Raw genomic sequence first — 16,790 nt, forward strand, 5'->3', positions numbered from 1 at the left:
GAGCATAAGAAAAAGGCGCTAAAACCATTTTTAGATGTTGACATCTAAGTTTTGAATTTTAGATTTTACTGTACTTTTTAAATAAAAACTGAAATATTTTTTTGCTGTTCTATTAATTGCATTAACAAACTAAGAAAATAAACCATTCATCATTAAATTCTGATAACTATAAGTGGGGTAAAATTGCTTTCAAAAAAGTTCTCATAAAAAAAACACACTGTATGTTTAGCCTGAGCTGTATAAGCTTTTAAATTTTGAAAATAATCGATACCAGCAACATTTTATCGTGAAATAAACCAGATCCAAATAAGCAAAATATATATAATTATACAAAAACTGATGTATGCCATTTAAATAATAGAAAAAATAAGACTGAATCTGAATGTAGATATCAAAAAAAAATATTGTCTTCTATAATTGATTGAAATAGTTTAGTTTTTTAGAAAATAATGAAAAAAACTTTTGAAAAAAATATAGAGGCATGTATATAAAAATAATAGATTTATTTTTTATTTTCAACAGTTTCACTATAAAATAAATCATTTTTTTAAGGAAGAATTTAGATATCACTGACTGGTTTAATCAAAGTCACATTTAAAGGAAACCTAGAGTATACAAAAACTGCAGGCTTCCTTTAATTAAAAATATATATTATTCCACACCAAGCACTTTAAAACTTGAATTAATGTCACCGGATAATTTGCCATGCTTTGGCCATAGATTTTTAAACAGTTGCCAGATTGATGGCAATTTATAACTGGATGGATTTAGATTGTCTTTAATAGTACTTAGGTTAGGCACAAACGCTTTCATATTGCCATACCAAATTGCACCCTAAATTGAATTGCCTTCCGAAGACTACATTTGGCAATTAAATATTGCCACACTTGTGTGTATTATACTTCAGTCTCGACCTTCTTCCAGGCGTCCATGGAGTGGAGGAACCTCATGGGGTTGAATAGTCCCACAGTGGGGGTGGACCTCCCCTTCTTCTTCTCTATCTCCTCGGGGTCGGGCAAGAAATGGACCTCTTCAACAAAACTCCTGAATAGTTAATTATTGCATCATATTATAGACATTTATTCATGGATATTAAAATAAAAAAGAGACGGCACAATGCGCTAACAAAACTGGTACTGCTTTTATGGTTTTTATTTTTATACTCGTAGACAATTTTGCATTAAGAACCGGTTCTAATTCAGCGGATAACAATCGGTTTCGAATTCATGCTGGAAAAAGTTTTTAAAAATGTTTTTTGTATCAAGTCTTCTTTTTTTAATTAGTCGGGATGAATAATCGGTAAGTCGGTAGGTAAGACTTTTGAGACATGGTTGTCCATCTATTTTCACTCGTTCCTTTTAACTTTTGATAACTAAATTTTCTGATTTTTATTAGAAAGAGGAATACGGCCTTAGACTGTAAATAATAATGGTACCCTAATTTTTAAAAACTTTCATTTGTTGAGATTGCGAATTATTAATTTTGTAGTGTCCAAACTTTTTAACCGATAATTTTAATTTACGGTAAAGGTAATTTGGATTCTCATAATTTAGGGTGAACATACATTTTTCTTCCATTGTCTTTTCCCTTAATTTTGATGTAGTTACCTGAATGATATTTGTCTAAGAATGGGACTAAATTCCTGATTCTCTATATACACATTCAGCTCACAAATCACAGTTAGGGTGTCCTAAAAAATAAATATTATCATTAGGGTGTCCCGAAAAATAAATATTAGTATTATGGTGTCCCAAAAATATAGATACTATTAGTGTGGACTAAATTCCTGATTCTCTATATACACATTCAGCTCACAAATCACAGTTAGGGTGTCCTAAAATATAATATTAGTATTAGGGTGTCCCAAAATATAGATATTATTAGGGTGGACTGAATTCCTGATTCTCTATATACACATTCAGCTCACAAATCACAGTTAGCGTGTCCTAGAAAATAAATATTACTATTATATAGGGGGTCCCAAAATATAGAAATTATTATGGTGGACTAAATTTTGATTCTCTATACCTATACACATTCAGCTCACAAATCACAGTTAGGGTGTCCTGAAACATATAAAATAATAATTATTAGGGTGTCGGGAACTATATTTATGACCATGGTGTCTGATAAAAACACAGTTGTTATGGTGTAATGGTGTACAAAAAAAAAATATTAATTTAACTTTTCAAAGATGATTAACAGATTATGACGTCATACGATAGAATTAGCAATGAGAGGCCAGTATACACTGTAATTGACAGCAATGGTAAAATTTTTGCTGGCCTCTCATTGGCTATACTACCGTATGACGTCAAAATCTGTGGAGGGACTTTAATCATCTTCTAACTTCTCTATAGGCATATCTAAATAATATATATTTTTTTATTTTAATATGACTTTATACAAACTTTCAGCTGGCTAACCCATTTTACCTAATCCCTTCCCTTTCTACTGGAGAAAAAAATTGATATGTAAATCATTATACTAAAGTAACAGGATGTCTTTCTGTGTGTTTGTACCGAAGGATCTTGCTAACCGCCAAACCGATCGGGTTCTCCTTAACAGTGTAGCTTCTCATAGGTCCCGGGAAGGTCTATAACTATTTTGGGGGTATGTACCACCACCCTCCAAAGAGAAATCGCGCCTAGAAAAAAAAATCCTCCCCCAAAAAAAAAATTTCCCCCCCCCTAAAATTTTGGTTTTAACTTTTTCTTTTAAAATCTAAAATAATAAATTGGGTTATAAAACTCGACTCTCCTCTCCTAAAGTGCCCCTAGAGGCCTCTAGGGGCGTATCCGATAGTGAGAGCTAAAGTAACAACCTTTATTGATAACAACTTTTCCCTGTCATAATATCCACGAATATTATATCTATTCAATTAAAATACAGAACAATGATAAATCTGCAATTTTGCCTCTGGTGCAGATAAAATTAATAAAAATGATAATACTATTTTAAAATAGTTCTCATTAAATTGCCTAGTACACACAAAAACACACCTCCCATCCCACTTTTATATATAATATAAATTGAAAATAAGAAACTGGGATTGTTTTTGTTTCTTTATGCCTAACCCTCTTTAGGGGAACCCAGCCTCTCCCCCTTCTAATTTCAATCTATTTTAAAACAATTGAGAGGGGTTTTCTGTGCTTAGGTGTGTGCCTACAGGGAAACTACCTATGCTATTTTTAAGATTATTTACATTCTAGTGAACTGCAAATTAGACCTGCCCAAATTTTTTAAAATCTACTTTATTTAAAATAAGATAATTTTATGTATTTTTATTAAGAGTTTAATGTAAGTGGCAGAAAAGTGCTTTCTTCAATGATCTATTTCTATATTTGCATAGACAAACTTTACAATATGTTTTAACATCCAAAAGTTAGATATTTTTTATTTTGCAATGAAATTCGCATATTTTCTATTTTTTGATGCAGGCTATTAGTGCTGACAATCAATTTATAATTACTTGGATGTTGCACAATATTTTTGCTTACTCTAATAAAGTAGTCCTTCCAGCCGGCTAATATAACAATCTCACATACCATCCACGGCTTTTACCCATCCCTTCCCAGACTACTGGAGAAAAGAACTGACCAATAAATGAGCACTAAAGTAGCCGCCGAAATTGACGACAACATTTCACATATCATAATATCTACGTAGATTAAATCTATTGTGCTGACAGTACAGAAATGTAAGCTGCAAACGTGCCAGGAATTATTGTCTAAATTATTTCTCTAAATTAACTGTAAAACAAGGAATGACAACATCCATAAAAACGAGGCTAAACAAATTATAATTTTAAACAAACTAGCATTAACAAATTTATAGTAAATAGAATAATCATATCTATCAATTTTATTTTGTAAAAATGGATTTATAAAGATCTTCTGCTACGATTTATAAATGTACCTAACTATTACAGGAATCATTATCCAAAAAAATCGAATATAAGGTTTAAACATGTTTAAATTAATGTTAAAAGCTATCCATAATGGACGAACGCACCCTAAAATACAGAAAAGCTTCGCAGTTAACAAAACAAATCTGGGTAGACAAAATTACTTTGAAATGATTATATAACATTTCCAAATAATGAATTTAATCTAAAGAAGCAGTAATTTTATTTTACAAGAATAATTATGTCCATGAAAGTAGCAAAACCGTGCAAAAAAATCTAAACACTAAAATGTGATATTGTTGGAATAACAAAAAACTTGTTCAACATTAAAAACTATATGTGAAGAAAAATATACTAATCTGTAAACATTATATTTTACTTTATGCATAATTTCCTTATGACTTTATGTAATACTTTAACGTTTTATAAACAAGTTTTCTGGTGCGTTGGCTTACAAACTTTTGACAATTTTCATTGAATCGTGAATAGGTTGCAAAAAAGCATGCAATTCACAAACTTTTCAACCTTGTAAGATAAAATACTTTTACGTTGGGAATATGGACGCACAGACGGTCGTATGGACCTACCTTAATAATAAGGTAGCTTCGCTACATATACATATATATAATTATATACAATAATTTTACCTCTTTTAAAAGGCCATATGTAGAATTAAAGAGATCATCCCGCGACACAAATTTTGGTGCTCCAAGACTCTGAACAATCCATCAATCAATAAATTATAGATGTACATATGTATAACCTATTCGACAACCTGGTCCAAAAGGTGGGGACCTTTTGCGTCTGCTGGCAAATTGCTTCCTGTTCTTTTGTAGCGACTTGGCTGTGTTTTTTTTTATTTCCGACGATATTGGCTCATATTCAGATCCAATTGAAAGTAGGCACAGGGTTCTCACCCAGTGGGTAGAGTTAAAAATAGCTAATGTCCCCTCTATTCTTTTGCTTTTCTCATATATCATATTTTATCATAAAAAGCAAAAAAATCATGGAAGGTCAAACGGACAGAGTGAGTTATAGAGAACATGTTAAGTTTGCAATAAAAAAATGAGAATACGCGATAAATCAGTTTTAGAAAATCACGAAACCTTTATGAACATAATTCTATGTTTCTTATGCAGTATGAATGACAGGCTGAAGGACCAAGTAAAATACATTCTGGAAGATTATTGACTGTAGTAATCTTTGGTAAAATTTCCAGACGTCTATCTGAATAACAGCCAAGAGAATCATAGTTTTACGGACTGACGACCAACCAAAGGGAATTATAGATTAAATTTGTAACCAGATTGCTTATTTTTGATAGCGAAGTTACTCTATAACTAGTTTTACAAGTAGGACATAATCCTATTTAATCATATAGAGTAGTTTCCAAAGGGATAGTTGTCTGTCCGCCAAGATCTCGCCAAGATCTTTATATCATAGAGGCAAGGACATCCAAGCTTTTTTATTTAGGGGGGGGGGGTATTAAAAATAAAAAAAAATACCACCCCCCTTGGACGTCTCTGTATAACTTATATTATATTTTTTTCGCTTGTCGTTGCTGCGCTTCTTTCAGACAAAACTGTCCTATCTCGGGAATCCTTAGGAATTTGACAATTAAAGTTTAATAAACATAAATACCTAATGCTGATAAACAAAATTACCCCTTCTCTTTTTAGTTGAATAGTTTAGACTACTAGGTGTGTGAACAAACCAATCAAATCAAGAAAGTACCCAAATTCTTTAAGCAAAAATAATAACTTTGGGTACCAGTGTAATTTACAGTTCATTATCCCTTCTTCCCTGTATATTATAATAAACCTTGTGTATGTATTTTTTAAATTATATCTAATTAATGTGCTATTAACCCAAAAATGTTCGCTGACCTAATTCCTTTAATGGGTTGTGGGGCATACACATTAAATTATATTATAACAGGCAAAATATGCATTTTGTAATATTAAAACATGCAAAAAGAGGTAATAATTTATATTAAAATTTAACCAAAAAAGTACAATAAAAAATGCCGTATAAGGGGAAAAAAAGTGAATTTGCTTAATATAATAATGGTAAATACGCACATTTGCCTTTTTAAGAGATAGATAGATACAAAAACTAAATTATAACTATAAATACAAATCACGAAACCTTGTAAGGCACTTTTACATTGTAACATACAACGAAGGCACGGACGGACATACCAACGTATACCTAGTTATAGATTAGCTGCGCTACTAGAATTATATATTTTATTGAGTTGATGTGATTATATTCCTTTGAATTGCCGGGCGTGTGACCAAACATCTTTCTCTCGTTCACGTCGACCACGAAACACTTCTCACTGGAGGTGTTGAGCAGGGAGAAGGTGAAGGTGGCGGGCACAGGGGTAGCTTGCTTGTCCCATCTAGGTAATAATTAGGGTTGGGCTGGATATCCAGTTTTTAATATCTGGCCGTATACCGGATATTGAAACTATCCGGATACTGGATATCTGGCTGATTTTTAATGCCGGATATCCGGTAATTTGCCGGATATCGGGTCATTTTTGATAGCTGGCCGGATACCGTATATCCAACCCCAACCCTAGTAATATTATGATAATATAGCTTTAATAAAGTTGAAATCGTTAAATAATAAATTTTCCAAGTATGGCTTCAATAACTATTAATTCCACTGGATCAAAACCGGTTTTTAGCCATACAGAAAAATATTTAGCCTAGTATTACAGACAATTATCCACAATATTAAATAATTTTTACAATCAATATCAGTTTTGCTATCACGGGCATTCAGGCCCTCATGGCCAACTGGTTTTAATCAATTCATAACTTTTTTTTATTTTAGTCTCCGCGGAAAGCTGTTTATAATACAATGATATAAATAACAACGCAAGTATCTTATGCATATTTTAATTTCTCTAAAACAGCAAAGCAACACCCCCAAGATGTTATAAAAAACGAAAAAATTTACCTCTCATGTTTTCAATTTTTTTTTAAATATGTGCAAAATTTTGGAAAAAATCTTACAAAAAATTACCTGTAAAGATATAGAGAGACAAAACCTTCTCGATCCTCCTGATTCCCATTTGGATATAGCAGCAGGCACCAGCGGGTTGGGTTATCTAACCCTACATCTATACTAGCCTAAATATGACAATAGATATTATAGATATTATAACAATAAATGTATAAGCAAAGTTGTATAAACCAGACAACTACATGGTTCCAAAACCATTTTTTTTCTTTTGCTCTTTCGTAGGGATTTTGCTGCGTTAATATTTCCGATACTATAGACTGATGTTCTTTCACTTTGATTACTATGAACAAACGAAAATATGAAACAGATTTAATGATATCCTGTTTTTGCCCATTGGACCACATTAAAAACAGAAAAAAGAGGGGGGAGGGTTGTTAAATGATTAAATTTAGTACAGGTTACTTCAACCAGGACAGGGCCAACAAAAAAGTTCTGAGGTGAATTCTTTAAAAAAAAAGTTGCCCCACTAATCGCTTAGTGGGGCAAAATTGTTTTCGTGATAAATCAACCAAAATCACATTAAAAATCTACAAAAAAAATAAACAAAATCATAGAATAGTTATGAACATAAGATTTTATTTAATTTTTGTAGATTTTTTATGTGATTTTGGAGGATTTTTTACGAAAACAATTTTGCCCCACTAAGAGATTAGTGGGGCAAATTCTTTTTAAGAATCCACCACTGGTTTGTTCCAGTTTGGCTTCAAAACCAATTAATATCCGTTTGATTAGAACTGGTTATCAGCCATACTAAAATAACATGTATTGCATAGTATGTGAGACAATTTTCCACCAATTCTAAAATAAAAATCATAAGATCAAAACTAATTTTGTTTGCCACGAGAGACCTTATTTAATGTTATAATTTTTCACTTTAATGTCTGCGGAAAGCTCTTTAATAGTCTATAAAACAACGAAGTCGTATCTTACCTTAGTAGACTTGATGACTAATTTAGGTCCGACCCTGTCTGTGAACTGTTTGATTTTCATTATGAACTTATGCTCCCTGTCATAAAAAAAGAACATTTAAATATAATGAGTGATATCTAGTACACCAAAAATGTATGAAAATTAAAAAAGTATGTGGGAAAATAACCATTAATATACTGTTTTTTTTTATCCCCCTCCGGTTTTTTATGTCATATTTTCTGTGTGGTGTGAAAAAGACAGAGGACTACAATATGCCAGTAAACCTTCTCATCCAGGTAGAGAACCAAAATATTTTTTCGAATTAAAATTTCGAATTTGTGTTCAAATTCAGGTTCCAGGTAAGATCCTCCAGATCTCCAGTATTCTTAAAATGGCCCCTGTAACTTTATATCTGGGATACTTAAAATTTAAAACTTAAGATCACTAGATTTAAAAGATCAATTTGAAATATAAAATAAATCTTTTAAAAATGTTGGAATATATTAAAGAAATCAGGAATCTTATTGGATAAGAAAATTTGTCGTTAAATTAATGTGCATCCTAAAAATTAATGAATTTCTCCTTTTCTATATTAAAAATCATTGATTGAAAATTTATTATGTTTAACAAACTAATGAAATCCTTATAATAAAGTAACAGGATGTCTGTCTGTCTGTTTATTTGTCTGTCTGTTTGTCTGTACCGAAGGATCTCGCTAACCGCTGAAAAGTCCCCAACCTCCCTGTGATGGTATGCAAATGTAAAATGTTCTCAAATTTCGTTGATTTTCTGGTTACTCAGTGAAAAGTTTTCAATTTCTCTAGTGTTTACATGAGCGCAAGAATGAGTACATGCATAACCCGCGAATCAAGCGTAAAACATAAGGCATCTCCTGGATGTCTGCTGCTATGTCAGGTGCGCAACATTAATAGTTAGAGTAGGGGAATTGCCGGGGTCTAAGATAGGCGTAATTCCTTACCATGCATAGTTAAGACTTCCAGACAAAGGTCGTGCAATCAAGGAGTAGGTTGTCTAATAGACTATAAAAGTTTTAAAGATTTTAAATCAATATAATAGATTTGAAATCTGCATAAAATTTTAAGGATTTTTTTTTATAAAATTCGTTTTTTATATAATTCTTTATTTAAAGGCGCAAATACGATTTAAGTTAATAAATTTTGACCAATAGGATAGCTGGATTGGAAACTACCTACGCTCTAATTGGTTGAATGATGTACGTCACTTAAGCTTCTCCAATCAGAGCGCAGATAGTTTTCAATCCACCAATCACAGATCTCAAAATTATTTAACTTAATTTGTATTTGCGCCTTTAAATAAAGAATTATATAAAAAACTAATTTTATAAAAAATCCTTAAAATTTTATGCAAATTTCAAATCTATTATTAAAATCTTTAAAACTTTTATAGTCTATTGTCTAATGTGTGTATGACCATATAATTATGCACAGAGATTAAGCAAAATTCGGTTACAGATGCAACAAAATAAAGTCTTCAGGCTATGACAACATTCATAAAAGCGAAGCTCAACAAAACATACCGTAAAACAATAATAATTATGATTTTATGCCTAACGATTCTTGGAGTCTGTATTTGAAAAATATGATATTTTTCCTAACGATTTTAGGAACCCATATTTGAAAAATCAAGTAAACAAATATAATGAAAACATCATTTGCAATTAAAAAGGAAATACACACTTATATTAATTGTTCCTAACTCTTGCAGGAATCATCATGCTATGTTTGAAATTAAAGGGTAAATTCTAATCTGCATAAATTCACAAAAAGAAAACGCCATTACGGACGGACGGACGTGCGAACCCTATTAGTAGAAAAGCTTTGGTTTCAAAAATCTTCAACTCTCCAGCGGTCCTAAATAAATTTTATACTTCCTTGTCCTATACTTTACAATTGGAGTTTCAACTTTCAGATCCCAGGGAAGAAAGGGAGTTGACATTGGACATTAGAGTAAAACACTAGAGGGAGAAAGGATTAAATAACTGTAACTCCCTATCGCAACCGTCTTGTGCAACCTTCCTATTGGGTCATTGAAAATCAACCAATTGTGACGCTTATATTAACACAGCCAAGTAGCAGAAAATAATTTAGAAGCAGACGAAGGAGGTCTTTAAAAAATGAAGGGATGTAGTTGTCTGTATATACATCTATACGATAGATCTGTTCATTGGACTACAAAATAATACTGGTGCCCTAAGTTTCATGAATACTTCCTTTTATTCGTTAGCTTCAACACAGACTTGTATTAAATCTTGATTTGGATATACAATTAGCAGTGCTCAAACTTTTCCAGTAGCATTTCCAATTTTACCTGTACAAGGGAAACTTTCTTCACCATAATTTAGGGTGTAATTGTATATTAGTTGATTCGTAATTGTTATATTCATAATGGCCATTTACAAGAATATTAAAAGACAATCAGACAATTTTAATTATTGATTTTTTTGTGTTTATTTTCTTTCTTTTTACATACCAACGTTAAATTATTTAAGCAAAACTGACGACGCATATCGGCTATTTAAATATTTTTCGGCTATTTCTCTTGGGAAAGTGGTAATACCCTCGCCCAAAGTACCAATAAGAAGCTACACTGTAAAGGATAACCATATCGGTTTAGTTGTTAGCGATATTCTTCGGTGCACACACACAGAGACACAGATCCTGTTACTTTTTTTGTAAGGATAATGCTTGATTTGTAAACTCCTTTTTTTGTGCATTTTTGTCCTTGCTAAGAAAACAAAGGATTTAATTGTCCTAGTTAATGAGAGTAAGGTAAAAGATTTAATCATCACCAAGAGAGAAAAAAGAAAAATTGCGTTGCGTGATAATAATTTCATCTGCAAAAGTGTTCCCGCGTTTAGACATAAATTTAGATTTTAAAAACATGAATCTTTGTTTTAAAAAGATCATTTATTTCCAAATTAGCAGAGATCTTAAGGGATAGTACAAAAGACGGTAAAGCGATGTACATTTTACATATTCAATTAGAATAAACAAATTTTGCCATTCAATAATTTTTGTAATTCAATCAAGATTTTACAAAAGTCCCCAACGGGTTTGAGCACAAAACGACGAAACATTTTCCAAAGCGCCATCCCTCTTACATACAATTTTGAGTTTACTTATTGGAAAATTTTACTATTTACTTAAAGTTTCGTTTTGTTGCATTGAATGGATTCTTATTTGATGACTATGCTTTTAATTAGTTTCACATCATTTCTTCAAAACATGAATATTTGGTGACACTTACCTAAAAGTCTGAGAAAGTACGTAATTTTTAAAAGTACCAGGGCAAAGAACCACATTTTTTTGCTTTTAAAAGCTGTATCTATTATTGGTTTTTAAAATCTCGTGAAAGTTTAGAGGAGGGAAGGGGGTAGTTTCTATCTCTATTGGTTTAGGTCAGGTGAAGTTAGTTTAAATTGGGTACTGGGTAGCCGCGTTGGTTAGGGCATTAGAGTAAAACACTAGAGGGAGAAAGGGTTGAATATCTGTATCTCCCAATCACAACCGTCTTGTGCAACCTTCCTATTGGGTCATTGAAAATGGTGTCGCTTATATTTAACACAGCTAAGTAGCAGAAAATAATTTGGAAGCAGACGAAAAAAGTCTTTGAAAAATGAAGGAAGGTAGTTGTCTGTATATATATCTATACTATAGATCTGTTCTTAGGGCTCCGCAGAGGGATTAAGCATTTCCTTCTCATCCCCGCCCCGAAAAATATAAGTTCTTTTATCAAACTAAATTTATTATATTTAGGGATTTTTTCATTGCCATTTTCAGTGTAAGGACCTAACAAACAAAAAAGGTTTTCTATTGGAATAGATTTTTTAAACAAATTTTGCTACTTAATTTTATTTCCCTTTTAACCCTAATGTATAGATCATGCAAATATTAAAGTTTTTTGGCAGAATCCCTTCAGTCATTTCTAAACCCCACAACCCCCTTTATAGTAGCGAAGATACTTTATTATTTACTTTGTCTGTCAGTCAGTCCGTCGGTTAGTCCTTAACGCTATGAGAGAAACGTGATTTACTCGGCTCCTATTCAAGATAAATAGCTGAAATCTTTAGTGAAGATTCCCATGATATATGTCCATCTAATCATTTGAAAATTCATAAAATTTAGTAACTCTTTCACACAGTTAATATAAGGGGCAAAAATTTTATGAAGGTGGGGGGTGGGGTGGTAGTGTTATCGTCCATTGTCTTATCCCTTGTGAATTCCGAACATTTAATAATAATTTGTGTTCCATACAAAATTTTACTAAAGTTTGACCACTATTAACTTTAAAAATTGTGAATGGGGGTAGCCTAAATAGTTCATTGAATCATTAGAGTAAAGTCCCATTTTTGTTGTCTTTTGTGTCTATGTAAAAAAAGTTGCTCAGAATTACCATCATGAAAGAGCAATTAAGAGCATTACCTTTTTTTACACAAAGCTAAAAAGAAATTGTTCAAGGATTTAAATTAAAGGACACTTTGTATGTTTTGTTTATGTGCAAAATAAAGGTACTAAGAAAGAGAGGGAATGTCTGATTGAGCCAATAGGAGAATTGCATCGGTACATACATTTAATTTCATTGGTTGAAATTTTGTACACATCTTGTTACGAATGCATGTTTTTTTTCATTTCATACACAGATAAAAGTCAGCTGTAAACAGTATATTTTCTTAGTAGAAAGCTTTGCGGAATCAGAATTAATTGCCCAAAAATTTCGTTTAAAGAAGGTGTATCAACTATTTTTTTTATAGCTAGCCGGTTCTTTTAGTAAGTAGTAGATGTAAAATTTTTCATAGAATTCAGATATGCAATCGGTTTTTTTGTAGACCTCTTATTTTTTAAGTAATTTAAGTTTAAAAAAAAAAAAATTAAGTCGATTTTAAGGTACTAAAATGCAACAAAAAAAAGAAAGAAAATGGTCATTATGAACAAAAATAGTAAGATCTTTAATTTGACACCTTACTTTTTCAATTCTGTCAGGTAATTATTGAAAAAATCGATTTTTTTAAACCCACGAGAATAAAAACTTTGAACTTAATTTTATTATTTCACAAATAAAAAAATATGGGTTCATATATACCATTAGAATCAGAAAAATATTACGAATCCATTGTAAGCAAAATTGAAAAAAAAAGTTTACAATATAGTATATAAACTACAATAAAAGGAATTATATGAAAATATCATATTATGTTGTACAGGCAACGTCTTAATTCTTCAATTGAGTATAAAAATGGGAAGGGGGTAAAGAGGGGGTAAAGAGGGGGTAAAAAAGGGAAGACAATAGTGTTGTCTGAACAAAAAAAATAATTGGCCATTTCTGTAATTTTTTAATTTTTTAATTTTTTTCAATTTTGCTTACAATGGATTCGTAATATTTTTCTGATTCTAATGGTATATATGAACCCATGTTTTTTATGTCTGTTTGAGAAAATATTTAGGTCTAAAGTTTTTATTATACCGAGGTTAAAAAAATAGATTTTTTCAATAATTACTCAACAGAATTTTAAAAGTAAGGTGTCAAATTAAAGATCTTACTATTTTTGTTCTTACTGACCATTTTCTTCTTTTATTTTGTTGCGTTTTAGTACCTTAAAACCGACTTAATTATTTTTTTTAAAAACTTAAATTACTTAAAAAATAAGAGGTCTACAAAAAAACCGATTGCATATTTGAATTCTATGAAAAATTTTACATCTACTACTTACTAAAAGAACCGGCTAGCTATAAAAAAAAAAGTTGATACAACTTCTTTGAAAGCTTCGAAACGAGGTGGATTCTTAAAAAAAAGTTAGGCTGGCTACTCGCGGGTGAGGCAAAATTATTTTTGTGAAAAATCCTCCAAAATCGAATAAAAAAATTTACAAAAATTAAATAAAATCTTAAAAGGGTTATTAACCCTTTACAGTCGGGCCCCTTGCCGCACCTTAATCGGTCGGGGGGGGGGGGGTGTTCAACGCCCCCCCTAATTATCTCAGTTCCTATTAGAGCTAGAGGGCTAAATTTTGCAAGTCCCCTGTTTGATAATGAATTTCCGACCTTTTATAAGTCTAAGTCAATTTTCGCTTCCTTCACCCTTTTATTTAACAACCTTTGTTTTTAGGTCTTTTTTTATTTAAAAATTTCAAACGGCTGTAATTTTCTTATTTTTGAAGCTAGAAGAAAAATTTTTTCCCAGAAAATGTTTATTTTTATGTAAATTTTACATTAGAAATATCAAAATATAAATTTCAGCGGCCGCAGCTGTACTTGGCAGCTGCCAGCCGCCGCAGTCGGCGGTCGGCGGAAAAACGGCGGCGGATCTTCATGAAATTTTAATACGTTATGTAGACATGTAAGAAAAGCTTAAGTTTAAAATTTGAAGTCTCTAAGTCAAAAATTGCGGCCACAGGAGCCTTTTAAAGATTTCTGGAGACCTGGAGGATCAGGACCTGCAGGATCATACCTGGAACCTGAAAGTGACTTGAACACCTGTATTTCATATAAGGATGTACTACTAGAGGATTTTTTAGTATTTTGGTATGATAAAATGCTTTGTTTTAGTCAAAAAAATATTTTTGCTTTTTACCTGGATGACCCTGCCAGGTTTGCTGGCATCCTGTGCCCGCCAGGATGGAGATATTCAAAAAATTCCAACTCGCAGTTGTGCAGTTGTGTGTCATACCCATACTTAAAAAGTCAAGCAGTTTGGGCTCTTTATCTTTCACACACAGAAAATGAGATAGAAAAAACCGGATGGGGGGGCGTTCAACGCCCCCCCCCCCCCCCGACCGTTAAGGGTTAACATATGATTTTGTTTAATTTTTGTAGATTTTTAATGTGCTTTTGGATGATTTTTCACAAAATAATTTTGCCTTACTATCGAGTAGCGAGTCTATAATTTTTTAAGAATCCACATCAGCTTGAGTCAAAAGAAAACAATACTTTTGTCTGCTAGAAATGTTCCTTCTTAGATTTGACGAAAAAAGGGTTCAGAATATGCTTCTATTCTTATATTTCTATTATGTGCAAAATAAAAATATTGTTTCCTTTTTTTTAAGATCTAGCGCAGTTCAAGGTAAAATGTTTAAATGCTGATAGCTACCAAAGTGTTAGATCCAAAAGATCTGCAAAGAAAACCACAACTCTCTGGTGGTTGGTAAGATCTTTTAATACAAGCAGACTGACCAACATCATGTTACTTTTGTCTTATTAAGATAATAGCGGCTACGCCCCTAGAGGCCTCTAGTGGCACTTTAAATGTTTTTGTTTGTTAAAGTTAATTTTTTATGTACGATACCACCTTATTTGACGCTGAAGTCTCCCAGATTTAAAGAAAATTTTCAATTTTTTTGTCATTTCTTTTGGGAGGGTGGTAGTTCCCTCCCCCAAAATAGTTAAAAACCTTCCCAGGACATATGAGAATCTACCCTGTTAAGGAGAACCCGATCGGTTTAGCGGTTAGCGAGATCCTTCGGTATACACAGACAGACACACAGACAGACAAACATCCTGTTACTTTAGTATAAGGATTAAAATAAATCAGTTATATCAAATATTATGTTTTATTTAGTATGAAGCTTAAGACTTTAATAACTATTGAACTGATTGACTTCTCCTTTGCAGGAAACTGTATTTAAACTTCGGGATTGTTTTAGGCTGTTTTAATCTTAGATTTCATTTTTGTGGTGGTGGTTTTAGGCCATTCTTTACATCTTTGACTACTAGAGACGCAGCTGCTGGTATTATATAAGAAAGAGTAACTCATTAATATTTTTTTTCAAATGTTGTAAGGGACCAATAATTAAATATATCTTTGAATTATTAGTTTTTCTATTTCTTCTGTTGTATTGGTATGCCATACCATAAATCTCCATAACAACGTTTACCTTAATAGAATGATATACCTACACCTACAGGTGCGTACTCCCCTTATTTGATAGGCATACATATTCTAAAGGAATCTCAATATAGTTGATAAAATATTATAAATGTTTTTTTTTCCTGAATGGAAGCGCTTGGTTGATCAGAGGATTTGTGGCCACAGCTCCAGCAGTTGCCAGGGCGATCCTGAAATAGATAAATAAATAAATATTGGAATTACCTAGAAGCTAGAGTCTTAGCCAAATGATTAAATAAGACATATATAATTTTCTCCTCTAAATGTGTAACAAAGTCAAGGTTTTAGGGTATATTTATAGTTAATGCTGTAAAAATAACTTAAATAATTTAAATATTTAAAAAAGTGTATATACTCTTCTTAAACATTAAAAAGGGGCAATAGTTCTTTGCCTAATTTGTTTTAAATATCTAATGCTTTTTCACCCTTTAAAATCTTACATACGTCCGTCCGGGTCCCCTTCCTCTCCCCACCTCCAAAAATAGAATCCCTCACTAATAAGTGTGCTTTCTTTTTAAAAATTCGAAAAAAATGGAGGGGGGGATGCAGATCGAAATCAACCCGTCCGCTTTAAGTCCTATATGGGTTGGGCATATCCACTTGTATAAAAAAAAGACAAACTAGACTAATTATATTCTTAGAAATAAGACTTAATCACTATCAAAACTAGAAAAAAACTGTTCCAACAAAATTATATATTTTATTATCTATAATTGATGTGTATATGACAAATCAGGCAACTTCAACGGAGGAAAGGGATATTAGATTGATAATTATACTGGTACCCAAAGTTTTATAAGCACAGCCTTCGAATTTAAAACTTTGGGTACTAGTGTTAATTATTAACTTGTTCGTTAAAATTACTTCAATTTTAAACTTTTCAATAATAATTTAATCAACAGAGATGGGTTAGTTTTATTCATTGTGTTCATCATTTTTTCGCCATTGTCTTATCCCTGAAGATCTCTGGGATGTCTTAAAATATAGGAACTTGAAGAAATACAGTTTAATTTTATCA

The 16,790-nt window shown here is 31.8% G+C and overlaps 1 protein-coding gene across 1 annotated transcript in view; it reads right to left on the reverse strand.

The window, feature by feature from the left end:
* Positions 1-495: 495 nt before the first annotated feature.
* LOC145312281 (protein roadkill-like) overlaps positions 496-16,790 on the reverse strand; it is a 44,186-nt gene continuing 27,891 nt past the window's right edge. The window contains exons 3-9 of the mRNA XM_080151522.1: positions 15,876-15,942; positions 7,874-7,948; positions 6,944-7,050; positions 6,182-6,311; positions 4,555-4,623; positions 1,608-1,690; positions 496-1,044 (exon numbers count right to left, since the gene is read on the reverse strand). Coding sequence (XP_080007648.1) covers positions 897-1,044; positions 1,608-1,690; positions 4,555-4,623; positions 6,182-6,311; positions 6,944-7,050; positions 7,874-7,948; positions 15,876-15,942 — 679 coding nt within the window. The 3' untranslated portion in view covers positions 496-896. The remainder of the gene's footprint in view (positions 1,045-1,607; positions 1,691-4,554; positions 4,624-6,181; positions 6,312-6,943; positions 7,051-7,873; positions 7,949-15,875; positions 15,943-16,790) is intronic.

Source organism: Acartia tonsa, chromosome 2 (genome assembly GCF_053477335.1).
Source record: "Acartia tonsa isolate MP-2025a chromosome 2, ASM5347733v1, whole genome shotgun sequence".
NCBI lineage: Eukaryota > Metazoa > Arthropoda > Copepoda > Calanoida > Acartiidae > Acartia > Acartia tonsa.